General features: G+C 33.9%; 5 protein-coding genes across 8 annotated transcripts; 1 reads left to right on the top strand and 4 right to left on the bottom strand.

Moving 5' to 3' along the window:
* The first annotated feature begins 159 nt into the window (after positions 1-159).
* On the top strand, positions 160-5,317 carry LOC106776050 (uncharacterized WD repeat-containing protein C2A9.03). 2 transcript variants are annotated; one of them, XM_014663351.2, is made up of 10 exons: positions 160-347; positions 1,019-1,167; positions 1,375-1,542; positions 1,631-1,717; positions 1,964-2,098; positions 2,188-2,298; positions 2,634-2,725; positions 2,844-2,949; positions 4,417-4,503; positions 4,628-5,317. In XM_014663351.2, exons 2-10 carry the CDS (start codon positions 1,024-1,026, stop codon positions 5,036-5,038), a joined length of 1,341 nt encoding a protein of 446 aa, XP_014518837.1. In that variant the 5' UTR covers positions 160-347; positions 1,019-1,023; the 3' UTR covers positions 5,039-5,317. The 2 variants fall into 2 exon arrangements, with proteins under 2 accessions (XP_014518837.1, XP_014518836.1); XM_014663350.2 differs by having other exon boundaries at positions 988-1,167.
* A 1,115-nt stretch (positions 5,318-6,432) lies between these two features.
* On the bottom strand, positions 6,433-8,610 carry LOC106775559. Of its 3 annotated transcripts, XM_022787280.1 has the most exons (3): positions 8,185-8,610; positions 7,961-8,057; positions 6,433-7,778 (listed from the first exon to the last, which is right to left on the bottom strand). In XM_022787280.1, exon 3 carries the CDS (start codon positions 7,757-7,759, stop codon positions 6,674-6,676), a length of 1,086 nt encoding a protein of 361 aa, XP_022643001.1. In that variant the 5' UTR covers positions 7,760-7,778; positions 7,961-8,057; positions 8,185-8,610; the 3' UTR covers positions 6,433-6,673. The 3 variants fall into 3 exon arrangements, with proteins under 3 accessions (XP_022643001.1, XP_022642999.1, XP_022643000.1); XM_022787278.1 differs by having other exon boundaries at positions 7,961-8,610; XM_022787279.1 differs by having other exon boundaries at positions 6,433-8,057.
* Positions 8,611-10,757: 2,147 nt separating this feature from the next.
* LOC106774539 (aspartyl protease family protein At5g10770) lies at positions 10,758-13,100 on the bottom strand. The gene is made up of 3 exons (XM_022787089.1): positions 12,874-13,100; positions 12,585-12,742; positions 10,758-12,373 (listed from the first exon to the last, which is right to left on the bottom strand). The coding sequence occupies exons 2-3, from the start codon at positions 12,685-12,687 to the stop codon at positions 11,061-11,063; spliced, it is 1,416 nt and encodes a 471-aa protein (XP_022642810.1). The 5' UTR covers positions 12,688-12,742; positions 12,874-13,100; the 3' UTR covers positions 10,758-11,060.
* A 1,643-nt stretch (positions 13,101-14,743) lies between these two features.
* Positions 14,744-17,480, bottom strand: LOC106774547 (pre-mRNA-splicing factor CWC25 homolog). The gene is made up of 4 exons (XM_014661578.2): positions 17,151-17,480; positions 16,919-17,054; positions 16,651-16,818; positions 14,744-15,748 (listed from the first exon to the last, which is right to left on the bottom strand). Exons 1-4 carry the CDS (start codon positions 17,336-17,338, stop codon positions 14,843-14,845), a joined length of 1,398 nt encoding a protein of 465 aa, XP_014517064.1. The 5' UTR covers positions 17,339-17,480; the 3' UTR covers positions 14,744-14,842.
* A 4,211-nt stretch (positions 17,481-21,691) lies between these two features.
* Positions 21,692-25,939, bottom strand: LOC106775272 (protein ENDOSPERM DEFECTIVE 1). The gene is made up of 6 exons (XM_014662376.2): positions 24,357-25,939; positions 23,532-23,651; positions 23,055-23,171; positions 22,841-22,930; positions 22,278-22,385; positions 21,692-22,196 (listed from the first exon to the last, which is right to left on the bottom strand). The coding sequence occupies exons 1-6, from the start codon at positions 25,299-25,301 to the stop codon at positions 22,122-22,124; spliced, it is 1,455 nt and encodes a 484-aa protein (XP_014517862.1). The 5' UTR covers positions 25,302-25,939; the 3' UTR covers positions 21,692-22,121.
* Between the last annotated feature and the right edge of the window lie 235 nt (positions 25,940-26,174).

Raw genomic sequence — 26,174 nt, 5'->3', positions numbered from 1 at the left:
TAAATAAAAAGAAATATTAAAATTCGAAACCTAACTAAAAATTGAGAAGAGAGTGAAATCCTGGGTGACTCGGTTGTGATGTCCATATTGATATGGGAGATAGTAGCATTATTTTATTTTAAAAATAAAATATATAAGAAATAAAGAAAAGAAAATCTGTATCTGGTTTTATCAATCACAGACTCAAAGGTGCAGTTATTATAATCTATATATTTTGCAAAACCTGCTTGCTCCATTTTTATGCCCAGATCCGGTTCGGGTCCTTATCACTAAGATCCAACAATTTCACAACTTCAAGGACCTGATTTTTCCTTCGATTTACGAACCCAGGAAATTAGATTGAAAAGGTTCGATTTTTTTAACCTTTCAAACCCCCCTTTTCGTCAATCCTATTATGAATTGCAATTGCTTCACCCCTTTTAATTTTAATAATTCAATCATCCTTTTTCTCTGTTAAATTTTGTTTTTTGTTTTTTCATATATTTGCTGCTAGTTCGTCTTCGGTTTGCTACGTTTAATTTGTTGTTTTTGGTTTTCGAATATTGTTTTCTAGGACCATGTGAAACCATTGGTTTAATTTCTGAATCTAGTAAAAAAAGATTTTTTTTTTCATGTTATGTATGTAGATGTGTTTATTTTCCTCTTGGGGTAATTGAAATTTGCCCAAATTAATGTTATGTTGCTCTTAAGCTTTTCCTGCTTTCACTTAGCTTGTCAGTTTAGGTTTGGAATCTAAATGAGACGAGATGGGATTTTTTTAAGAAAAATAAAGTATTTGGTTTTAGGGTTTGGTTAAAGTTCTTGTTGCTGCTAAATGGCTGTAAGTGGTGTTACTTTCTCAGTAAAATTGAACCAATAGTATCTATAGGGCCTCCTATAACAAAGAATTTGGTGTTTGGATTTTGCATTCTTATAAAATTTAAGCCTAGCATATGCGGTAGAGTTTGTTGTTTTTCAACTCATCTTAGTACCCTATATCAATGCTAGATATCGATTGTGAAAATCCGAACTGCATCAGGAAACATGTCTCAATACCATGGTGATGAGATGGACTATGCGGCAGATGATAATGAAATGGCAGAGGTAGAAGATGACATGTATTTTCGCGGCAGAGCATTTGGTGAATCAGATTCAGATGACGATGACGACTACGAATATGACCCTTTGGTTTGTTTCGACTCATAAACAAAACCTTGTTTGCTCATTCTAACTGTGAAACCCTATCCGATGTTATATGTTTGTGCACACATTTCTCTGTATAATTGCATATGTATTTGCTTCCTTCTGGTTTTATTGGACAACTTAGTACAATGCGGTCGTTGACGTAATATTTTCATTTTCTTGCACGTCTCTCTTTTTGGTTCCCTGATGCAGGAGGACCGAATAACAGATACCACTGCTGCAGAAGCTAGGAGGGGGAAGGATATCCAAGGTATACCTTGGGATAGGTTGACCATTAGTCGCGAGAAATATAGACAAACCAGACTAGAGCAATACAAGAATTATGAAAATATACCGCAATCTGGTGAAATGTCAGAGAAGGTAAAATATGTTAGTTTGGAGGTGTCTAGGTAGTTATTTTTCATTTTGAAAATATTGTTTGACACTACCTTTTTCTCCACATCTACAGGAATGCAAAGCAACAAATAAAGGGGGAAATTATTATGATTTCTGGCAAAACACTAGATCTGTGAAGTCAACAATACTTCATTTCCAAGTATGTTGATTTTGTAATTATGTTCTTCCATTCACGTGAGGATTTAATGAGATTTGTGTTGTCTAGCTCCATGTTATCATCTTTTTCTTGTGAATGACTTGTACCTCACTATACACCTTTTGTGATAACTGACACTGTTTTGCTACATGGGATATATGTTTTGTTTTTCTATTTGCTTGTAGAACTTTATATCAAGCAATTGTTGGCAATACTATTATGTGAAACCTCTAATTTTTTCATTTGCAGTTGAGGAATTTGGTTTGGTCAACCTCAAAACATGACGTATATCTTGTTTCAAATTACTCAATTGTTCACTGGTCTTCATTAAGTTCTAAGAGTTCTGAAGTCTTGAATGTAGCAGGGCATGTAGCTCCGTGTGAGGTAATCATTTTTCGTGGTTATTTGATTCTTTTGAACACTTCACTCGGAAACAAAGCATCTGAGATTTCAAATGTGTGTTTTGCTGATAGAAACATCCTGGAAGCCTCTTGGAAGGTTTTACTCAGACACAAATTAGTACGCTGGCAGTACGTAATAACTTGTTGATTGCTGGAGGGTTTCAAGGAGAACTTATTTGCAAGGTATTTCTTTTTTACTTATGGATGGTTAGTATTTTAATGCAAAAAATTATTCATCAGATGCACTAAACCTTCTGCTCTTCTATGTCTGTATGTAATGCTGCCCCAGAAAATATCATGCACAACATTTCCTTTTAATTTTTTGGCTTCTGTTGCACAAATTAATATATTGATTTTAATCTCTAACTTATTATACAGTATAGATGTTAACCTTGTTTTTTTGGAGATAGAGTTGATTTTATTTTTTGTGATTAATTGAAACTGCTTGATAAAATGGAAATAATACGAATTCATCCTCAATTTTCTTAAATTTGTTTCCATTGATCAATGTCCTGCAGTACTTAGACCGGCCTGGAGTTAGTTTTTGTACTCGAACTACATATGAGGACAATGCAATCACAAATGCTGTGGAGATTTATGATCATCCGAGGTCTTTCTTCTCTGCTTTCTTGATATTTTTGGGCTCTTAAATTGTTAATATGATGTTAGTAATAACTGTACACAGCCCTCAAATAAGGCTTCTTACTAACGATTGATTAATCTATCAGCGGAGCTGTTCATTTCATGGCTTCAAACAATGACTCTGGAGTTAGAGACTTTGATATGGAGAGGTTTCAGCTTTCAAAGCATTTTTCCTTTCCTTGGCCAGTAAATGTAAGTACTTCCACTTGATTTTCCATGTTTTAAATTATAGATATGAATAATGACATTGTTATTATTATTACTTTGATGCGTAGATATGATAAGATTATTGATTTATGCTCAGATCTTTGACCAATTGAGAATTGGCACGACATTGTATAATAAAAATGGCGTGGTTGTTGTTTCAATTGGCTTGACTTTGGCTTTGTGCTTTAAGTAGTGAGAAGGGGATAGAAGAGAAAAAAACAGAGTTGTGCGTTATAAAGGACCAATGCTTGATTACAATTGGATATGGAACATATGCCTAACTTGATACATACTTTTTCCTTTTTCTTTACCTTTTTAAAGTTCTGCTCTAGCTTTTTAACTGTAGCAATATACCTGTTGAACTTTGTTGAACTGTTTGGTAATGTAAGCCACCTTTAACATTTTTTTTTCCTAAAAAGCAGGTCTGATAATTTTATTTGTATAATAGAAATATCTTCTGGTTGTTCGTTGAAATCTAGTTTCTGTTTCTATGAAGAATTCGTAGAAATTCAGTTTTTAAAACCTTGTTTAGTATTCTAATTTCATTCTATTTTTTTATGTTTCTAATAACTTTGATAATATATTTTAGTTATTGTACGTACTGACTGCCTGGCCAAGTGTCCTTGGGGAAAAACATTTTGGTACCATTTGACCATCTTTTGGCCTGAATTTGGACGGCTTGCTTGCAAAATAAATTTATTCTATGTGAACTTTAATGTTGAATACCCTCTTCTGGTCAATTGGGGCTGAATTGGGTTCTGTGTGTCTTAAACTTGGTGTTAAAATTTGAGAAATCATTTCTGGATTAGCAGCCTAAAAAGTATTTTTGCACCAAAGAAAGAAGAAACTCTCATTTGGTTTCAATTTTAAGACCTGATTAGAAACTCTTCACAAATACAAAATAGTATCATAATCTTTAGGTTCTTATGGTTAAAGTTTAAAAGGGAGAGAGAATTGAGAGTAATTGTGTTTGTGGGCATTCTGCACATGTATCTAAGAAAGAAGACAAAAGGAAATGGACCACTGAAGGTGGAGTGAAGGAGACATATATGTGGATGAGAAGAGAGGAAATGATGCTGTTTTGAATTGAGGATGAAGTGGTGGAAGGAAAGTAACAAATGTGAATGTGGCAGCAAGTGACTGGAGAGGAAAATTACGCAATGATGAGATAAGTAGGGGTGCAATTGCAAGAGTGAGAATTCAGCTCAATATCCACTCTGCCCTCTGTCTGTTACCGGTTCAATTTCTTCTTTTGTAAATGAGAGTTTCTGGTTGAACTTTATCTTACTTTCAGTATAATTAGTCCCCTGTCAATTTCTATTTATATGTTCTTAATTTTCTCGTTTGATGTGCATTGTGGATGCCTGCTGATAGTGTTGGAAAAATATGATTTAGTGTCTATTGGTAAATGGCATAAATGGTAATATGAATTTGTTTTCTCTCTGTCTGCAGCATACTTCATTAAGCCCTGATGGGAAACTACTTGTGATCGTTGGAGACAACCCAGAAGCACTACTGGTGGATTCTCAAACAGGAAAGGTTGGCATGTTTCTGTTTGTCTATGTTATAGGTTCCTGTTCTATATTTCCCAAAGGACTCTCTTGAATATATGCAAATGTGAAAAGTTGTGAATATCTAATTTTAATCTCGGTTGTGCTCGCAGACTATCACACCTTTGCATGGACACTTGGATTTCTCGTTTGCATCTGCATGGCATCCTAATGGGCAAATATTTGCTACCGGGAACCAAGACAAAACATGTCGTGTTTGGGATGTTCGGAACTTGTCAAAATCTGTTGCTGTTCTTAAAGGTAACCTTGGAGCTATTCGTTCCATACGTTTCACATCTGATGGGCAGTTCATGGCGATGGCGGAGCCAGCCGACTTCGTGCATGTTTACGACGCAAAGCATGGGTTTGAAAAGGAGCAGGAGATTGATTTTTTTGGGGAGATCTCTGGTGTGTCCTTTAGCCCTGACACAGAATCACTTTTCATTGGCGTTTGGGACCGCACCTATGGAAGCCTTCTACAGCTGAATCGACGCAGAAATTACATGTATCTGGACTGCTTGTAAATTTGTAACCTTACACCTTGTAAGTACCTACAGTCTGTGTTGTGTTGTGTAGTGTTTAGGAATTTGAGTTTGGTGGTACCATCTTAGCCAAAGAAGAAAAACTGGTGGATTGCCTCATCATACATTGTAGAAGAGCATGGGTTGAGGATGTTACAGTTGTTTGATGTACACCTTCATGCTAAATAACATTGTCTTGGAATGTCTGTTTTTCAATCTTGGGATGGTAATAAATTGGAGGAAGTTTGTACAGAGGATCTATACACATAATATTTTACAGCATTTCACCTTTTGGTAACTTGTGCAAGTACAGATTCACTCATTTTCCATGGCTGGATGTTGGTGAGAATGAGTGAATTTAGCTTGCATGTATTCTCATACTAGATTGAAGAATGCAACAAAGAGATGAAACCAAGTGGTCTTCATCTATAAAGCTTTTTCGCTCTTTTCTCTCTTTAAAAAGAGTTTTATTGTTATTATTAATGGTGTTCTTATGATTATCATAAAAATGATAAAAGCATGGAGTTTTTAGAAAAATCAGTGAGAAAAATATTTAGTTACTTTTTTAGGCGCATGCTTTGTGTTTTTATTATTTTGTTGTATTTTTATATTTGGATTTAATGTTACTTTTAGAGATTTTTTTATTAACATAGTCTCATAAATTACTTATTATGACGGTTGATTTAATAAAATTATTATTTTTTCAACTTTAAACATAGTATTAAAACAACATTATACAATAAGTTAAATATTGTGATTTGTAATCCAAGAAAAAAAATCATTTGATTAATGTGTGTATATAATTTGCAAATCATCTAAAAGAATTTCATGTTTATAAAAATTAAAGTACTAGAAATATGATTTTAAGGTTTTTATCTATTTCTAGTAAATTGAAACAAATTTTATGTAAAATAAAATAATTTTACTAATGTTTTTTAAATGTTTATTTGGACAAGGTGTTGAAACTTTTTGTCCTTTAAAAAAATATCATATTTTGATCACACTTTTTATAATTTTTTTAGAACAGAACACTTTTTATTGGTCTATTTGAATTTATGTTTAAAACATACTACTAAAAAACTGCAACGTATATATTACAAAAAAATTATTAAAAATGTATCGTTAAAAGCACTTTTTCCCTTTACCAACTATGTTGGTAGCTTCATCTCTTGTCCCTGTAAATATTTTTTTTATATACTGTGAGGTGTAGCAATGCTGATGGCGTCACCATCTGTATTTTTTAGTTGTAAGTAAAAGAAATTTGAATATCACAAAATAGAAACAGAAATGGAATGAGATTGACTAAAGATTATATTATTTATAAGTCCTTGGACATTTTAAATTAAAAAAAAAAAACACTGTAAATTAGTTTGTAATGAAATTTTTTGTCCAATATTTTTATAACTGTGATATGATACAGAAAGGTGGTGAAGGCATTATAAAATGAACGTAAATTTACATTTACTGTCATATAAAAATTGCATCTCTTTCCAAAATACTCTTGAATGAAAATATGTGAACTGGAAATTCACATGCACAGATATTGAAGATGTGAACAATATTGAAGACTAGAAATGGCAACATAATCTGCTATTTATCCGTTAAAAGCAAAATTCACCTGAAGTATGAGTGTGAGTTTTATGCATAGTGTTCTTTCTTGGTGCTGCTTGCTTCACTTTCTTCATCCACATGCTCTACAATTTGTTTCAGAATGTTCTCTTCCTCTGCTTCAAGTTTCTTCATACAGTGTTCAAAAGCAGACACCAACTCTGGACTGAATATAGAATCCTCACTGGACTCATTTCCATTACTAATGTCCATTATAGAATAGCTACCAAATTTTGGGGTGACATAGGATCCAGGAGAGTATATTCCACCTTTGGGAAGCCATTCTCTAAGACTAGCAATGGCTGGATATTCAACACTGGAAGGGATTCTAAGTGATTCTAGCCTCTTTGCCACAGCTTTTCTCTTATTTCCCTTCTCAATCATGCTACTTTTATCATTAGGACTTGGAGTTGGAGCTTCTGTGCTGCTTTCTGAGGCTGCTGCACTCAAGTTCTTGCTCTCCTTCACTACTTTTCTTTCTTTCAATGAATGCTTTTGTATTAAGCTTTGTTCTTGCATCCTCTTGATTGCATAATCCTTTTCCTCAATGTGGTGAGTTGTATTTGTTCCTGAACCAGAATCTTCTTCATCATTTAACTCGCTTTGTTGATCTGTATGACACTTGCTTGACCATATTTTATCAACTATATCATCGTATTCCTCCACTGTGTGAAAACTCTTACTACGTGCAGCACCCTTAGAACTCGAGTCATGTTTATGATCAAAAGCAGATGAATTCTCCTGAGCAAGAGACTGCACAATATGCTCTGGAAACTGGTGCCAACTTTTGGACCTGTTCTTTTTCTCTCTCTCAATTTTCTTCCCTTCTCCTTCAACTAGTCTTTCTGATACAGGCTTCAAATTCTTGATAGTTTCAGAAATGGCAGGCTCAATGGCAGGTTTTGAGGATGTGTTAGAACTAAGATTCCCAGATTGCAGTTTGTTGGATACTGTGTTAGCTGCACAGACTAGAGCTAGGTACTGATCACTGCCACCAGAGGAGATTATTAGATCTTCCAACAGTGGAATACCATTACTTGCTCCCTGTGATCTCTTCTTTCTCTCTTCATGGAAACTAATTGATCTTGCTATCACTTTTGAAGAAAAACACCCCATGGTTTAAAGATAAGGCTACCTGACAGAAGCAACAAAGAGTAGCATAAATCACTACATAGAAAGTGGAGATTCAAAAAATGGAATCAAATTCCTAGAGAACATGAAATATGAGTTGCCTTAATGGCATCTATTTAGAGTAGTATGTAAGGAGATAAAATAAGCAAACTCCAGAATTTAGAGAATTACATGGGAAATTCTTACCAGTAGTTGGTGCCAAACCTCAAGTTTGCACCTGCAAAATATCACACAAGTGTTGAATCCCTATAGCCCCTCTGATAATACAAGCAATGATGAGAACCTGAAACAAGAAACTTTATATGATGAAATTGAAATCCAGCATGGCAGCACTTTTAGACATCAAGACTTATAACTTTTCAGCTATGAAAAGCAAAATCCAGCAATACACTAGGGCACATCTTTATTACCAGATATTTTATTATCTCATATGACTAGGTTTACAATGAACAGACCCTAAAGTCTAAAATTTAAATACAGGCCTCTGATCATAGTGTTCCATTTTGTTGGAACCATGTCTTTTTAGTTGTGGCAGGTTATGCTAAGAGTGAACAAGTGGAGCCAGCCTTCAATTTTGTTATCTTGAGATCTGGAAACTGTTTGTGAATTGGTGGTAATAAGACCAAGGTGGAGAATCAAACATAATCATTCTTTATTTAAGGTCTAGAAAGTGCTATGATAATACCATCTGCAATGTCTTTCCCATGTATGCATAAATTTATGTTCACTGCACAATGCTCAATGTCAGCAGCATTTTCTATCCGGATTTTGCGCAAAAGATGATTCTCTCCATATACAAATACCAAACATAGTTTAACAATATGCACAGCTTTTCTGCCAACATCACTGACAATGATCATTAACAAAAACAAATAATGTCGTATGTAACAACTTACTTGCATTAGTGGATTTGGATGCAGCAGTTGTTCATCTGCAATTCTTCTTCTGATTCTGCATTCTGCATTCTGCATACCCTTTGGATTGATTTCATTCAAGGTTGGGACTTTTGCAGATATGGTCAGCATGAGAGGCTGCAAGAGACATATCATTTGACAATCAAATATGGGTGGACCCCACCAGTAATTTGAAATTTTAAGTTTGAATTTTGCACCTAAAACTTGTATTAAATAATGGTACCATAGTCTTTGTGCAGTGCCATGCAGTGTGGCCAACGCAACGTGTTCTGCTGCTACCATATCAAATGCATGTTACCATCAATGGAGAAAAATGAATTTAGACAGCAGAGAATGGGTCCCTTGTAGACCCTCAAACCCAAACTAAACTAATTCATGTTCATACATCATTAGCTAATTCCTAATTAAATTAACCAGTCACTGTCTCATGCTACAGTTACTATGTCCCATGAAAGCAAATTTAATCACATCAAAACTGAAAAAGTATATAACTTTTTTACTAAAAAAATAAAAAGTCTCAGTTTTCAGGTTGAATACATTGAGGGAGGTTGGAAGTATTGTATCACATAATCTCATTCTATTTTATAGAACCTTTGACTTTTTTTTTTTTTACATATGTATAAAAGATAACAGAAGACTTTTTATTAAAACTTATTTATTTAAAAAATCAAAATTTTAAACTATTAGAAAAGTTCTCGGTATAATAACTTATATAAAAGAAAAGACTTCACAGTTTTTGTAAATAATTAAAGCATTTTTGTGTAAATAAGTGAGTTTGACTTATTGAATATTAGTCTTCCCATTGTAAGATGCATTGAGGTGTGTAGCTTACCAAATGTGTAAACTTATCAAACTAATAACATTATTTTAGAGAATTGATTATAAATTATTCATATTATATAGGAAAACTGAATAATTCTATAAGATATAATATAGTAATTTATGTATAAAAATATAAAAATTAATAATGGGTTAAAAGTTTTACAAAGAATAAAAAAATTAAATTAAATATAACAAAACAAAAATGGTTTAATTTTTATATTGAAATATTTTAATAAAAAAATATCTTAAGAACGTCCCGTTATAATAAGGTTTAATAATATTTAAGGTCATAAAAAATTGTTATTTATGTTTACTTCAATTATTTGTAAATTTGTCGATCAAATAACAATTATAATATGTACGATTTAGTTATTTTACAAAAAGAGCCTGAAAAATACTGTTGTGCCCAAAAAAAAATAGTATAAATATAAAATTACATTCATATAGAATTAAGCTTTTTAAATACAATAAACTAAAATCTAATCTAGGACTTTCAACAGTATTAACATGTATTTTATATTTTTATTATCTGAATTAAATTAAAGTTTTGTTGATTTTTACATACACGTTTATAATCCATATAAGTTATTAGTACACATTTCAAATTTTCATTACAAAATGTAAAGAATTGCATCTAAATTTTATTTTAATGATTAAAGATCTCAAATTAAAGAAAAGTGAGATCAATTTATAACATATAAGAATTATTGTTATGTTGAGTTAGTTTTGTAATGATAAATTAAATTTAAACTTATTATTTTAGTAAGATTTGTTACATTTATCTTATTATCTTTATCGAACTATCCACAAATATATTAGTTGGTATATATTAATTTGCACTGTATAAACGAGAATAATAATCATTTTACATCTAAACATAAATTTTTAATTATTAGCAAGCTCTTTTGTTAAATCTAAACTATACAATTTGTTGATTAGATTTTGGTAACATGGATAATTTTACTCTCATGGAAGGAAGCTTATTACATTAAAAAACTTGAATTAGTATCTTCTATTCACATCCAAAAGTTAAGTTTCTTTGTAACCAATATCTCCTATTTTAGCTTTTGGACAGAAATTATGCACTTGCATTAGAACACAAGAGTTTTTGAGTAGAATCTATGACTAAACAGTTAAATGCTACTAAAACAAATTAGGTGATATTCCTTTATTTCTTCACATGTTTGGTCCTCTTAAATGTGCAAAGCAAGTAACAACAATTGCTCTATAATGTACCCATTTTCAACTTTTTAATGCACATATGAGACTGACTTCTTACCAATACAAACTTCAAAACCTCTAAAACTCCATTATTTCCATTAGAGAAAGTAGAAAGAAGCTGCAAAATATATATATTCAAAGTACTATTTCCAATCAATCTAACACAACTGCAATTTTCATTTTCATGTGAGCATTTAATTTTCTTTTCTTATTTTTTTTTGTCACTAAGATACACAGCACATGCCTCATTAGAGTTCATTAACCTTTATTGAAGCAAATATTTGCAGACAGCACTGACAGATTGCACCCTTTGCTAGCTAGCTTTGTGATCACTTGCAGCCACCAGCTGCAAATCCAATCTTGGAATTGGCAACATCATAAGCTACCTTAAATGTCTGTTGTTGGTAATTTCCAATAATGGAAATGGGGTTTGAGGTAGGAGCAAGGGCCAAACAAGTAAGACCCTTTTCAATTTCTATAAGGGAGTTATGAGCTTCAAGTGCTAAACCAGCACCCCCACGAAAAATCAATTCAATCTCAGGCACTGTTGACATTCCTTTAACACTCCCCCTGAAGCAAGTATCCAATATGGAAAACCCTGGAGCTTGTGCATACTTTTTGGACATGATCTTCACAAAAGATTGTTGCAATGCATTGTAAATAGCTTCAGGTAGCCTTGTAATTACTGTGCCAGAGTCTATAATANTAGGCACATTGTAGCTTGAGGCANAAACTTGTATTGGCTTTCCAGCCACAGTAATAGTTGTCAAACCAAGAAAGTATAAGCTTGGAATCTTTGGATTGTTCAACAGGGGAGTGAACTTGTATGGTAATGATGTCAATGATGAGGTTCCAATGGACAAGAAACCTGATAGGGAAGAGTTAGGTTGAGAAAAAGATGTGGGAAGGCAATAGGAGAAAGCATTGCCATATTTTTTGGACAATTGTGCAAGCATGGAGAGCTTGTCATTGGCTAGACCTATAATACCAGCAGCCCTTCCAAACAACCCTTGATTGTCCTGACCACAGCCATATACAAAAGCTGATGGTCCCTCTGATGGGGATAAGGTTAGAAAATCTTGACTCAAATAGCCATTTGAGAAAGAATTGTCACCGTAGCTAGCTTTGTACACACAAGCCCCAGTTGCATTTGAGCAACTTGGAGCATTCAGTGTGGAGGCCTTGAGAGAGGAACACTGAGGGGATGAGCATGGAAATCTTTTGTAGGTCTTGGAGGTGGAAGGGGTGAAAATAGGGTCAACTTGCTCATGACAGTATATAAGACAAGGCTGGCANTGGAGCCAGGAGAGTGAGCTACCAGTGTCAACAATCATGCTAAAATACTTAGCAGGGGTCCCAAGTCCTATTTTCACATAGTAATTGCCTGAACCAATTGATAAACCTGATTTCAGTGGTGTGGTCAGAAGGTTAGGTCCCTTTAGTTTATCAGAAGAGGCAGTGGTGGCAGAATTGCTGACACCCTCCTTGTTTGCTAGTATGGAATGAAGAGATNTGACCCTCTCCTCGTCCTTTTTGATCATGTCAGAGAATGAAAATGATGTGGAAGTTTGAGAGGATTCAAGACCTTTCACATGGTACAATTTAAGCTGCATGCCCTCTTTCTTCTGCCTTGGATCCTTATCTGAAAAATGAACTATTTGTAAGGTTAATATGCACAAACTCATAATTTCATTATATTATTGAAAANGAAACTCAAGATTGCTTTCCTTTTATAGATACCAGAGGTAATATTCTTGTAAACTAAAACAAAATCATCTATACAGAAAAGGAAACTTGACAGCAGTAATACAATCTAACTCAAGAACTGGTTAACAAGCCACTGAAATGCATGCCTTGAACTTCCACAACAGAGGATGTTGTAGCAAGATGTGCAGAGAAAACCAGAAACCAAAAGATGGTCATCTTGAACACCTCACTTGGCAGCTTCTGCAACATTGGTTTTGGAATGGCTTTAACTCTGCTCTAACTTGTAGCCAAACCGACACTTTTCCTACAAGAAAAACGATCAAGGGGTGATGCTCTATTTCCTACAGATCTTTCTTTTATAATAAAAATATTAAATGAAAAAAAAAAAGTAAAACATTTAATGTCTGAGGAAAATGAAAAGTGTTTGATATTTACCATAGAAAGAAAGTGGGAGAAGTAATAGAAAGATGTTATACGAGGATTTGGAATCACTCAAAAATAAATAGCAGGCTGGCAGAAGTTCAAAGGAGTTTCCTTCAGTATCTGCATAGTGAAGGCTTTAAATGTCCTCCAACCCAATGAGCTTACACAGCTCGTGAATTACAATGGAGTAACTAGAGACATGGTCCACTATGACCCTATNGTATTAATATTATTCTTCATGATAGACTGAAGTTGTTACAACAGTATCTTAAATACTGAGCACCTACATTACACCTACATACCATATTTCAGTAATAACAGTGTTAATATCATTAATCACATAACTTCAACCAAGCAAAAGTGAACATGAGAGGAAGAAGAATAACCATGCTTGCTGAAGATAAATTTNTGATAGTGAAGCTCTAACTTTTCTAGCTCAATGAATGAATGGATAAGGGAACATATGAAGAGGTCATAAACTATGACCAACATGTTCTGCCTCTGCTATATTTATTAACTTTTAACTGCATGAAATGTTACTTTGAAAATGATGTCGAATTTGGATTCTTTTTTAGATTTTTATGTGCTAATTATCTGTTGTGTCTTCAAAATATTTTAATATTTTGACGTTTTAAATATAACAATATTCAGTAGAGAATAATGCCCCATAACATGATGATGAGATATTAGTTACCAAGGTGTTTGTCGGCAGAAATTCATTAATGATAAGGGTAATCATAATTAGCTGTTGATGAGAGTTCCAATGAGTGTAGGAGTTGACATGACATGATGATTTGGCCTTCATTTAAAGCCTTATTACTTGTAAAAAACAGATGAAAGAGACATGAAACTGTAATCTGTACCACATTATTAATCAAGGAGGAAACGTTGCATAGTGAAGAGTGCTTAGCCATATCACATCAGTAGCTACTAGCTGCTTGCTACATAAGAACAAAAGTACTGTCTTTCATTGTAAACCAGAAATCAAGGTATTTTTTGCCTTGATTATGTGCATTGGGGCCATTAGTGTACACTGCCTTTGTATATATTCCATTGGAAGAAATTTTGTTTGATTCAAATAGGACCATTAGTTAAATTGAAACAGTTTTGAGACTGTTGATTGATCCAGGTATTTGATGTAGACTACTGAAGTGTTTTTTTGGGATAAAAATTGAATGCATGAAAGTTAGTTGAATCAAATTAAACTTTTTAAAATAATTTATTTACTTTAAAAATCATAAAGTAATAGATAATTTAAATATGTATTGGGTAGCTATTATAAGGAATTATATTTATAAACTTAAATATATTTTTAGTCATTTAATTTTAAATATAAATTAAAATTATATTTTTTTTAAAAAAAAAAATTGGTTTATTTTATTTCTTTAACATTAAAAATATATAGATTTATTAACAATTTTATTAAATTCATTTACAATTTCAAACAGTACAAACAATTATGCAATATCATATATCATTTACATTATCATACAAATAGTCATTTAAGTATTTTTAACACCAAATTTTTTTAAAAAAAAAAACTATATTACTAACTCCTTTTATCCAATATGAAGACTATGTTAAAAACAAAATGAGAAATCACATTAAATAATTCTATCAAATATTAAATCAAAAGTAGTACAAAACCAAAAATTAAATAAAAAGTTATCCAGAATGAAAGCATGTTGAAAGTTGGTCTTTTAAATTTAGTTCTTAAAGTATAAATTAAAAACTTATTTTGAACTTAATAGTTGATATAAATTGTTTATATAAATGTCTCGAAATAATAATAAAATTACAGTATGTCATACCTTAAAATATTTCCCATCGAGAAATGAAAATCTTAAATCACAGGGGAACATAAGAAATTTGGAATCATGAAAGAGTGAACCATGAATTCTTCATATATTATCAAAATGAAATTAAACAGGTTTTCACATATTATACACCAAAGGAATCGAAGAAAGAAAACAGCAAGAATTCATCGCCGAAATGCATTGGCTTCACCACCAGACCTGCCTTGAGAATAGTATGTCCGACGACGAACACTCTCAGCTATTGATGCACTTCCTCCTTCCCCTGCACCATACACACTTTTCTGAGTACTGTCCAAGAAATTCTTGCCGCCAGCGTTATTATTCTGGACTACTTCACGTGCATCAGACTCCTCGGCCTTCTTTATACGTTTCCATCTCTGCTCTTCATGCACTTCGGCAGCCAATTGCATCTGCCTCAGTTTCTCAGCTCGCTCTTCCTCTGAAAGCTTAGGAGCCACGTTTCTGCGTTTGTATCCACGTTCATGTGAAGAAAATCGCTCACCTCCGCTTTTAGGAGCATCTATGTTGGACTTATCTTCTGAAGCATATCTTTCTGACTTAGACCTATTATAATTCCTGTCACCAGCGTCTTCTTTGTAATCTTTGCCATTTCTTTGTCTCTGTTGGTGACCGGGTGATCTTTCTCTGTATTTTCTATCTTCATAGTGATTCCTCCTTCTCTTTTCTCCATCACTTTCATACCCTGGATTTGATTGAGCGTCATGGACACTCCTTTCTGACTTGGACCTGCCATAATTTCTGTCATCGGCACCTTCTTCGTAGTCTTTGCCCTTTCTTTGTCTCTGTTGGTGGTTGGGTGATCTTTCCCTGTATTTTTTGTCTTCATAGCGATCCTTCCTTCTATTTTCTCTTTCACCAGATTCATACCCTGAATCAGATTGAACCTTATTATGCTTCTTGTCAATATCTTCATTATCAGTCCTTCTTTTCCTCCTTTCTGTAGGGTCATCTTCTGAATCGGACTGTTTTTTATGCTTTGATTTACTAGAACGATGCTTCTTCCTCTTTTCCTTTTTATGTGCTTTCTCCTTGTCATCAGTTCCTTCAATCTAACAACAATACCAGGCATTATTAAGACAGACCTAAATCAGAAACAAAATTAAACAAAAGGTCTTACTGAAGGTAAACCATAACAATTGTTTTTATCATCCTACCATGTCAATGCAATTTAAAGATTCTTAAAAATCTAAACGTAATCAACTAATCACAGAAGAAGAAAAAAAAATAAAAGGCCAAGATGAGTTAGCAAAGAGCAATACAATTCTTAAATTTCATAGTATACACAATATCAGACAGAAGCAAAAGTCACTACTAAAGAGAGCAGCAGCCTCAAATTGTATGGGCACTTATAACGCTGCTATGGGCACAGGTTTGCACACAAGGGTGAAAGTAATCCATTATTCACAGTCCAATCAATCCATATATACTTAAATATAATCCAAAAAATTGGGTCAGGGGCAGAAGAGGGTTGCAAAAGGAACATGGATGATTGTAATTTTCCCCCTAAAACCAAAAATTATTGAAAATGGAACAAGTGATTCTTCTTCCTATTGCTAGTGAAAGTCCATCACTATGTGATCCAGACTAGGTGGAGAGGATCTTTTAAAATTAACACACATTTAACAGTGTTTTAGCTAGATGTGAGTGAAATTTTTAAAATTAAAACATTCTTTCTTCTTGTGTTTGGTTAGAAGTTCAGACTGCATAGTAAGGGAAATTAGGAGGCCAAAATCCCTCCCAGCAACTTATGTCTCCCCTTTCATATTGAAGGGGTTTTATTTCCCTCACCTCTCCTCAGTTCCCCCGAAACATTTTTGTTAAAACAAAAATAGCATATCTTAAGCATAAGCATAACTGGCATGAAAGGGAACAATAATCCACACCTAAGTTGTTGATTCTGGCAATGGCATCTGTTTTAAATAAAAAAAAAAAAAGGAATAAAAAGACTTACCGATTTCTTTATCATGGCCATCTTAACAGGATTGTTTTTTATCTTTGCGAGCGCCTCCTGCTCACGTTGGCGGATCATGAGCAAGGGGTCGGAATGGAGTTTCCTCCAAGCATCATTGGCAGACTGAGGCTTCTCCTCAAACAATGCTCCAGGCACACTTGCTCCCTCCTACAGCAAACAAACCCATTCAATCATAAGCAAACCAATTTACAGCAAACAAAAACCCTACCCATAATAAAAACAAAAACCTTAGCAGTTCACAACACACCTTAGAAGCAGAGGAGCTTGGCGCATCCGTCCCATCGGATTTCGGCAACTGTTCAAGTGCCTTGAATCCTTCGGAATTGGAAGATTTCCCGACGGACAATCCCGAATCGTACAAAAATTCCAACCGCTCCTGGTGCCTGAAATCAAACAGGAACCGGAAATCAGAAATAAAAAAATGAAAACCTAACGAATCGAAGATTAGGAATTGAATTGAATTGCGAAATGGAAATTACGGGACGAGGCCAGCTTTCTCCTGAAGAAGACGAAACTCGGTGCGCTCTCTCTCCTCCTGGATCTGTTTGCGAAGCTCCTCCAACTTCTTCTGCTCCGCTTCATGCTTCTGCTCAGCCTTCCACACGTTCTCTATGTTCCTCAAACTCCCCGTATGCCATCCCTTCTTGTTCAAAAATTTCAACGCCATTTCTCTCTCTCACTGTTACGATTGGATTTCAGGAACAAAGTACAACGTAAAACCCTAAAACGAAGAAAGGTAAACGAAACGATGTGGGATATCGTAAGAGATCGCCAAACAAAATCACGATTAAGATTGTGTAATGATGTAATATTTTTTAATAGTTGATATTTTGGATTTTATAGAGTACACGAATTTAAAGAATTTTATGTATTTAAAAAAAGAAAAACAAAAATAATACTTTATCTTTTTATGGGAAAATAAAAGATTTATTATCTTATTGTACAAATTAAGGGAATCAAAATGCTTTTTAGTATGGGATAATGTTGATATTAGCTATATTACCCAATATGCAAATAATATTTGATGGATTATCTGTTGTAATTGATATGAATAGATAAAATGTTTATGAAGTAAAAAAAACATAAATATATACATGAAAGAAGGATGTATGTTGAATAATTAATTATTTTTGACAAAAACTAAATTTGTAAGTAGTAGATTTCAAAATAACTACTATATTATAGTTAATAACACATTTGTTATTAAAAGATATAATATAAGTACAAACTACAATAATTAATTGATTTTAGTTTATTATTATTATCTTATGTAACAATTCTCTATGAATATAAAGTAATAATAGTACCCATGAATTAACATTTTTCTCGTTTTTGCTATCGAGAAGTAATAGAAAAATAGAGGAATGTGAATAGGAAAACTATAAATTTGATTACAACATCAATAGAAAAATGATAGAAATAAATAATACAAACATAAACTCATTTACAATAAATAAAAAAAAATACACTGACCAAAAAGAATAATTTTATCATCGCTAAAAAATCGAGTATTAGTATAAGACCGGACACTCTAAACTTATACAAAATGTATAAGTAGGACTGACCAAAAAGAGTAATTTTATCATCGTTAAAAAATCGAGTACTAGTACAAGACCGAACATTCTAAACTTATACAAAATGTATAAGTAGGACCAATCACTGAAATAACGGAACACTATTCACAATTGTGAATAATTATAATATCAAAGACTTAAACTATATTGAATACCTTATATAGGCTGACGGTAAGATCTAGGAAAAAAGGGTTTTTAGACTTTGGATTTTTGTTTGGAGATTAGTGTTCTTGAGTTTATATTTTTTTTAGAACATAATTGTTATATTATTTCTTTATTTTTATATTTTTGCCTAGGGGCAAAAGGGTCTTTTACCTTTATTTAATTGATGTAGAAATTAATTAAGGGAAGGTGTAGAAAGGAAAAGTATGGAAATTAAATAATCCGGATATTTAATAAAATAATATTATGTAAATCTTTTAAAAGATTTAGTTGTTATTTTAAAAATTAGTTAAATGAATATAGGAGATTTAATCTTGGTTGGTTTAAAGATTAAAAGAAATATTATTATTAGAGAAAAATCATTATTAAATATTGTTGATATTTTAAAGATTACATAGATTTTTAAAAAGATTTGGTGGTTGATGATATTTTAAAAAGTAGTTAAGAGAGAATAAGAGAGGAAACTTTAGTGGTTTTAGATATAAACTGAGAGATTTTATAAATATTAGAAAGATAGAGATGGAATAAAAGAGGATAAAAAGGAGAGGAGTAAAAAGGGGTTGGCATTTTGGTACCCTAAGAGGAAAAAACGAAAATTAGAAATATAAGGGAGAGAAAAAATATTTTCCAAGAACGGGGCATCAAAAATAGGAGGATCATCGGTGACGTTGTGAAGCTTTCTTGGCAATCTTGGAAACAAAAATCATATTAGACCAGGTAAGGGGAGTGACTAGAATTACCTTGTGTGTAGGGTTTGGCATTGTATGATATTCTTTATTATATGTTGCAATTTATATGGTTGTTGGAGTGCATGGCATGAAGTTATCATATACGTGTAGGGTTTTGAATTGTATGTTCTTGTTGCATGTGCATTTGATGATGTTATTGGTGACCAGGGGTATGGTTTGAAGTGCCGAAAGGTGTGGGTTATTTTATGGATGCATGGTGTGATAGAAGTAAGAGGGGGTTATGGGTTTTGGAAATTGGGAATAAAAGATAAGTAGGGTGAATGAGTAGTCTAGTGATGATGAAAGTGAAGGAAAGAGATTCTCTTCGGCCGTGTGATGCGGGAAGAGAATAGTTTGGTAGTGATGACTCTTTCGGCCATGTGATGTGGGAAAGAGATTTTCTTCGGCCGTGTGATGCGGGGAAGAGGATGGTTTAGTAGTGATGACTCTTTTGGCCATATGATGTGGGAAAGAGATTCTCTTCGGTCGTGTGATGCGGGAAGAGGATGGTTTGGTAGTGATGACTCTTTTGGCCATGTGATGTGGGAAAGAGATTCTCTTCGGCCGTGTGATGCGGGAAGAGGATGGTTTGGTAGTGATGACTCTTTTGGCCATGTGATGTGGGAAAGAGATTTTCTTCGGCCGTGTGATGCGGGAAGATGATGGTTTAGCAATGATGACTCTTTGGTTGTGTGATGTGGGAAAAAGGATGATTTAGTAGTGGTGAATCTTTGTCCGGGTGATGCGAGAAAGAGATTTTATTTGAATGTGAGATACAGGAAGAGGATGTCGTGTGACTCGTAGTGAATTGGTTATGGTGGTTAGGTGGTATGGTAGTGCAGAGGAAATAGGCTAGTGAGTGCTGATGTGATTGTTGTAATGTTAATGTTGTGATGTTAATGTGGTGATGGTAATGTTGTGATGATATATGTTTATGATTTGGTTACTATTGTGGTTAATATGATTGTATATTGTATGATAAGATAATTTTGGTTGCTCACCCTGAAAGTTGTGGTTGTGGTTTCCACCTACGATGATCGTACTTGTACGAGAGTAGATGGTTTGCAGATAAGATCGGATCTGAGTAGCTGACGAGAGTTAGGATGCTATGTTCGGGGATTTGTTATTTATTTTAAAAGTTTTTCGATTTAGCATTTTTATGTAAAAGTGTTATTTTGAGATTTCCAAACAACATTTATGGTTATGTTTAGCTTCCGCATTTTAATCGAATAAGATTGTTATCTTCCATAAATGTTTTGTATAAAGGTTTTGAAAAATATTGCATCATGACATCTAAAAAATTTGGGATGTTACACTCACTACTAAGTGAAAATAGAAAACTATACTTAGACCGAACGCTATTTTCAATTATACACAATATAAGACCGATTGGTCATTAACTGAAAAACTCTATAGAAGGAGAATTCAGTTAAGACCACACTGAAAAGATAGAACAGTCACGAATGACTCTCGGCGACATCTAATAATTATGTAGAATACTGCAAAATTATGATCAAACCTTATTCTTACCTTTTTAACCGAACAACTACTCAACCAACAACAGAATACGTCCACCAAACACCAACACTTTCTAGAATACCTATAACCCACCGAACAAGAAGGAAAAATCAACCAAAAGATCAAAACATGATCAGGATTTGTGAAGATGAAATCGATGAACACATACAACCAGAAATTTGGCTTGCATGTGCCCGAAAACAGGTTTCAAGAAAATGAACTTACCAACTCCAAACTTGAATTTGATTGATGAAGATGAAAAATTTTAACACTCAACCACTATCTGATTGATGATCAGGAGAAGAAGAAAGTGAGAGTTTTTAGAGAGAATGAGGAGAATTGTAGAAAGAAAGAGGAGAAAATATCTTCAAGAAATTTGGAGAAAAGAGGTGCATGCAGAAAGTGACTCAAAGTTTTGAAAAGTTTACTTATATACTAGCGTCAAAAACTATTCAACCTACTGCATATACTTGACTTCCACTTTCTCTTAATTTAACAGTCCTGACACCTTCTAAAAATATTTTATTAAAATTTTATAAAATATTGATTTACATGTTCTACAATTATTTTTATCAAATATTAATTTATTAGAAAAAAAACTAACATGATATGAGAAATATATTTACGTAATGTGTATGAAAATTGAGTTAATAACATTAGACATTATATTAAGAATTTACGTCTGATTTACTCTTGTATATATATAAAAACCAATTTTGATCATATTTCAACAGGCCATCATATTAAATAAGAAGAAAAAAAAAACATTTCTATAAAAAAAGTAAATATTTATATTCTTGCCAAAATAATGCATTGAAAGGTTTGTGTCGCATGTAAGATAAAAGTTATCTGTTATACCACCAAGTAGAAAAATATTATTTATTAATATATTTATATATTTATTGCTAATCTATTTATTAAATAGACAATTTTATACATTTGTGTTACTCTCGACTGTTACTAAATTAAATACTTAAATAGAGAGAAAGTGTGTAATTTTTTTAACTATAAATCAAACTCGTAAGAAACCATGGTGGATAGAATTTGTAATTAATGTCAGTTTTGTAATCATCATACTAATTATAGTACAAGGTTTCCAACATCATGTGTGTATGAATGAATGTGGTTTTAGCTGCAAAAAGAAAATAACACCACTCTGCAAATATTTCATTCATTCAAGGACAAAGTGTCCTATTACTATTATTGGCATCCAATGAGTGTGAAATGGGGAAGAGATGGTGACTAGGCTGAAAACCTGAGACTTACATTGATAAGAATACAATGGTTGTGGAACTTATAGAGAAAACATATTTTTCGTATGATCATGTTCCTTTCTTCCCCCTTTTCTCAACTAATGGAAAAAGAATGTGAACACTTGTACTGTTGATGTTCCTTCATCAGCTATCAACATTAGATGTGGGTAGGACTTCCACATCTAACTTTCAATTGTGTTATCAGTTCTTGGTTGTTATTCTTTGTTCTTATTCTCAAGGCAAAATGAATGCATTTGGATCTGTTGACTTCTTAAGCAGCACTCCTCCACCTGAAAATTGGCTTCAAGATATGAAATAAACTGCAGGAGATAAACAGTCCTCGATTCAACCATTACTAGAGCAGGACAAACCTGTGATTTGTATGTCTTTGACAATAAGTCTCCACATTCTCCAACAAGTGCTCTTTCCCCTCCAGCAATTCTGGCTAATTCTGAAATAGAAATATCTATTTCTTCTGCCTGAGTTTGACATAGTTTTATTATGAGTGCCACATGCATCATGTACAATTTAACTTAACTGGATATTCTTAAGTGTATTTTTCTTCAATAAGTTTTAGAGAACCTCATCTTTTAAACCCCATATTGTTATTAAAAGTGGTTCAAATTGGTCAGTTCGACAAACTGAATGGAAAACCAGACACTTAATTGGTCCACAGCCCTATATAGTTATTACATATAGAGATTTTACTTAATTTTCTTAATATTTATATCAATTCATTGCTTGGTATATTACATAAATTAAATATATATTTTACTCTTACACATTCAACCACAACTTAACCAGTAAACAGTGAAGTGAGATTTAATTACTAGCCCAATTTTGACGACACTGCTAGACCCTTTTGGCTACATCATTGAGTAAAAAAGAAAAAAAAAAAGTAAGGAGAAAGCTCCATTCTTTCATTTTGTCTCACCTTGGGCACGAATCTTTGGATGTTGGAAATCATTGTTTCCAACATCTTCAATGCTGAATTAAGAGCATCCCCCACCTCTCTTACATCAACCTGTGGCATAATATATTTTTGTGAGTTTGACCTTGCAGACAATTTCCCGTGAATAAGCATACTATAAAGAAAATAAACACCATCAGATAATCAACAAGCATGAGATGGGGATTAATAATCATACTCTAACATGCCCACCAACTGGAAGTTGCACTGAGGTATTCACTAAAGCCTGAATTGCTTCAGTAATCGAGACTGAATATTCTTCCGTCATAATCGACCACTCATCTAGATATGGAATCTGTAATTTAATCCAAGGAAATATACAAATTACTGAAACTGATTATTACTGTACATATATATATATATAACTAAAATGATTGTTCATAAAGCATACTTAGAGAAGAAAGGCTCCTTGATCAATTGACTAAATGTCATCATTATGGAATCAATGGGTATCATCTACTTATAATTCCACTTCAACACACACATATACTAATTGCATGAGTTGGTTACGTAAGAAGGAACAGAATATAGGCATATATAGACACTGCAAGAAGTCAACAAACAATTGTCTTTTCTTCACAGACTGGAAACATTGCTCTCGGGACTTGAATTCAAATTTATAAAAGTAAGCTTTCAGAAGTATTGGTAGCCTTACTTGAGCTTCAAGAATACTTGTCAAAGTCTTTGATCTCCTCAAAAAATCCAGTTCTATGCGTTTCTTGTTTACAGACTCACGCATTTCTGATATTTTCATTGCTTGAGAATATAGTACTTTCTGCAAGGAACAAGAAGAGGAAAAACAACAAATAGATTAGTGAAACGGATTCAATTGTACAGTATAGTCAAATACTTTAAGCTAATAAGCTATAACGTAGCCAACTAAAAATGCTGAGCAGTTTATACCAAGACTTACTACATGAAGACCATATCAATTTTGCAAAAATATAATTTGAAATAAAACAAGCCTCAAATGTTCGGTAAATGAGGATGTGATGGACAGCTCATACTCAGGTAAGCAAGGGAGCACTCGAAAAACTTATTTGAACTCGTGGAAGTAGTTTATGAATATGCTCTAATTAAAAAAGTGCTTAATTATGCTGCTTACAAAAAAAGAACTACGATACACGAGAAATAAACAGAGACGTATTCCTTTGTATTCTCTGCTGTTCACTATAACTAAGCCACATCGCATCCAGTAGTCACAACAAACACAAACTAACTCATGATGTAAGGTGCTCCAGGGGAAAAAGTTAGCAACAATGTCTTTCACGGCACAATCAACGCCATTTTAGCATTACCCCAAGTCCAGTTTTTGCAGTGTAACTAAAACAGTGGTCCACCTTCTAACTCAATCCCCAAGTATCCTCTTCTTGTTCTATCCCTCTGGACTCCAAAGAACCATGATCATAAAAACAAACTGTCTAGCCAGATGATTGCAATGTAATTTACTGATCAATGAGAAAGTGAAAGGGTGACTAACCTGGCTTTCTACTTGCTGAGCCTTCATCGTGGTGTGCCCTTTCGCATTGGCGAATCTCCATTGCAAATAACGATTATATAACAATCTAAGGGAATGCACATCTTCCTGATGACCAGACCCTTTCTTCCCTCTCCTCACATCCACTGCTGGCTTTAAACTCTGAGGCGGGACAGGAGGCAAACTAAGCCCCCCTGACTTAGCTAACTGATTTCCATTCCCATGCTGCTTGGAGACTGAAGAAGGAGGCTGCTTCTCAGTTCCAGAAGAAGGAAAATTAACCGACCGCGACAATGGCGAAGGGTGGCGAAATTTCAAGTCCCCGCCATTGCTACCCCCAATTATCTCACCCACAGATAAATTGGACTGAAGCAACAAATCCCTATCCCCCAATTCAGGAAGTGACTGAACACTGCAGTTCACCCCGGAATCATCACTAGAGCAAGCAGCATTAGGCTTGACCTGATTCAACCCACTGGCTTGCATCAATTTCTCAGCAGCTGAAGCCATGCCATTTGCAAATCTATGATGGTGATGGTTACTATGGTGATGGTGTTGTTGCGAGAGTCTATACCTTGAAGACACGTAAACCGAGGGAGTGGGAGTGCCAGGCCTAGAAACACAAGGGGTGGAATTGCCGCTGCCGATTCTGCCAGAACACGATTTTGAAGGGTGTGGGGGAACCTGTTCGTGTGCGTTGTTGTTTTCTTTGAAAAGCTTCATGGAACGTTGTGGTTGTTTTCTCTGAGAGACAGAACATCCCATTGGAAATGGAGTTTCGGAGTTCTCGTCGACGGCGGGATCGGGCTCCGTCCGGGGGCGGCGCTGCACGGCGGGGGACATGAACCGGGAGCTGACCTCTCGGACCCTCGGCCGGCGCTGGTGGGGGGGCGGAGGAGGTGGCGGAGGGGCGGTGAGATCGGGGTTGTCCTCTTGCATGGGCACCATGGGAAACCCAAATGGATGAAAATGAAGAGTTAGGGGAGGGAACAGTAGTGGGAGTGAAAGAGATGAGCGGAAGTTTTGAGTGATTGGGGGAGAAGACGAAGATGGAAGGGTTTGGGTTGGAATGGAAGGAGAAGTAGCCGTTGGGGATGTGTGTTTACGTTGTAACGGTTCTAATTTCAAATATCGATAAAGAGTTTTTTTTGCGTGTTGTTTCGTAATGAGTAATAAATAATGCCACTTGTTTCTCGTCAAACATATTTATTTGTATTTGGTATAGGAGCCTTTCTGATTTCTGCTATGGCTAGCCTTTGCTTCATTTATAAAACAGGGTTGTTAATGTTCATTTGATAACGAATAAGAAAAAAAGAAAATTTGATTATGTGGTATAACTATGATCATTTTATCTTGTACAAGAATAAAAAATATAGGATTTTTTTACCATATTTTTTTATTATTTACTAGTGTAGTTATTGAATAAGGTGACTTTAGAGAGATTAAAGTTTTGGTTTTGACATGGAAAGAAAGGCTTCTGATATAACTTAAGGGCTGGCAGGCTTCCAACATTAGTTCAAAAACAATTACATGCATAGTGAATTTTATTTTACTTAACAAATTTATGCTTTTTTCCCTTCTAAAGTTATATTTTTAATTAATTCATTTTATCTTTTTTATACTCCATACATCAATAATCTTTTGTAGTTTTTTTTTAAATATTATAATAATAATAATAATAATAACTATATACATTTCAAGTAATTCTAGAACGTAACATGTACAATGAGACTGAAGGTGTTTGGTTATTCTTTCCTTGAGTAGTTTAGTTCTGCGTTTGGTCTTAATTACACCAAAAATTTTGCTCCAAAATCAATAGTT

This window comes from Vigna radiata, chromosome 10, assembly GCF_000741045.1.
Source record: "Vigna radiata var. radiata cultivar VC1973A chromosome 10, Vradiata_ver6, whole genome shotgun sequence".
NCBI lineage: Eukaryota > Viridiplantae > Streptophyta > Magnoliopsida > Fabales > Fabaceae > Vigna > Vigna radiata.
Note: the sequence above shows the minus strand (reverse complement) of the source record. Positions and strands in the feature narration are given on the sequence as shown.

Excerpts from the sequence above, each read along its gene's own strand:
- LOC106776050 (XM_014663351.2), top strand. The coding sequence starts at position 1,024 with ATGTCTCAATACCATGGTGATGAGATGGACTATGCGGCAGATGATAAT. Across the intron at positions 2,726-2,843 it reads GAGATTTATGATCATCCGAG|CGGAGCTGTTCATTTCATGG; the intron begins GTCTTTCTTCTC and ends TTAATCTATCAG. Across the intron at positions 2,950-4,416 it reads CCTTTCCTTGGCCAGTAAAT|CATACTTCATTAAGCCCTGA; the intron begins GTAAGTACTTCC and ends CTCTGTCTGCAG.
- LOC106775559 (XM_022787278.1), bottom strand. The coding sequence starts at position 7,759 with ATGGGGTGTTTTTCTTCAAAAGTGATAGCAAGATCAATTAGTTTCCAT.
- LOC106774547 (XM_014661578.2), bottom strand. The coding sequence starts at position 17,338 with ATGGCGTTGAAATTTTTGAACAAGAAGGGATGGCATACGGGGAGTTTG. Across the intron at positions 16,819-16,918 it reads CAAGCTCCTCTGCTTCTAAG|GAGGGAGCAAGTGTGCCTGG; the intron begins GTGTGTTGTGAA and ends TGTTTGCTGTAG. Across the intron at positions 15,749-16,650 it reads TGGCCATGATAAAGAAATCG|ATTGAAGGAACTGATGACAA; the intron begins GTAAGTCTTTTT and ends TATTGTTGTTAG.
- LOC106775272 (XM_014662376.2), bottom strand. The coding sequence starts at position 25,301 with ATGGTGCCCATGCAAGAGGACAACCCCGATCTCACCGCCCCTCCGCCA. Across the intron at positions 23,652-24,356 it reads CTCAGCAAGTAGAAAGCCAG|AAAGTACTATATTCTCAAGC; the intron begins GTTAGTCACCCT and ends TGTTCCTTGCAG. Across the intron at positions 22,386-22,840 it reads TCCAAAGATTCGTGCCCAAG|GCAGAAGAAATAGATATTTC; the intron begins GTGAGACAAAAT and ends TGTCAAACTCAG.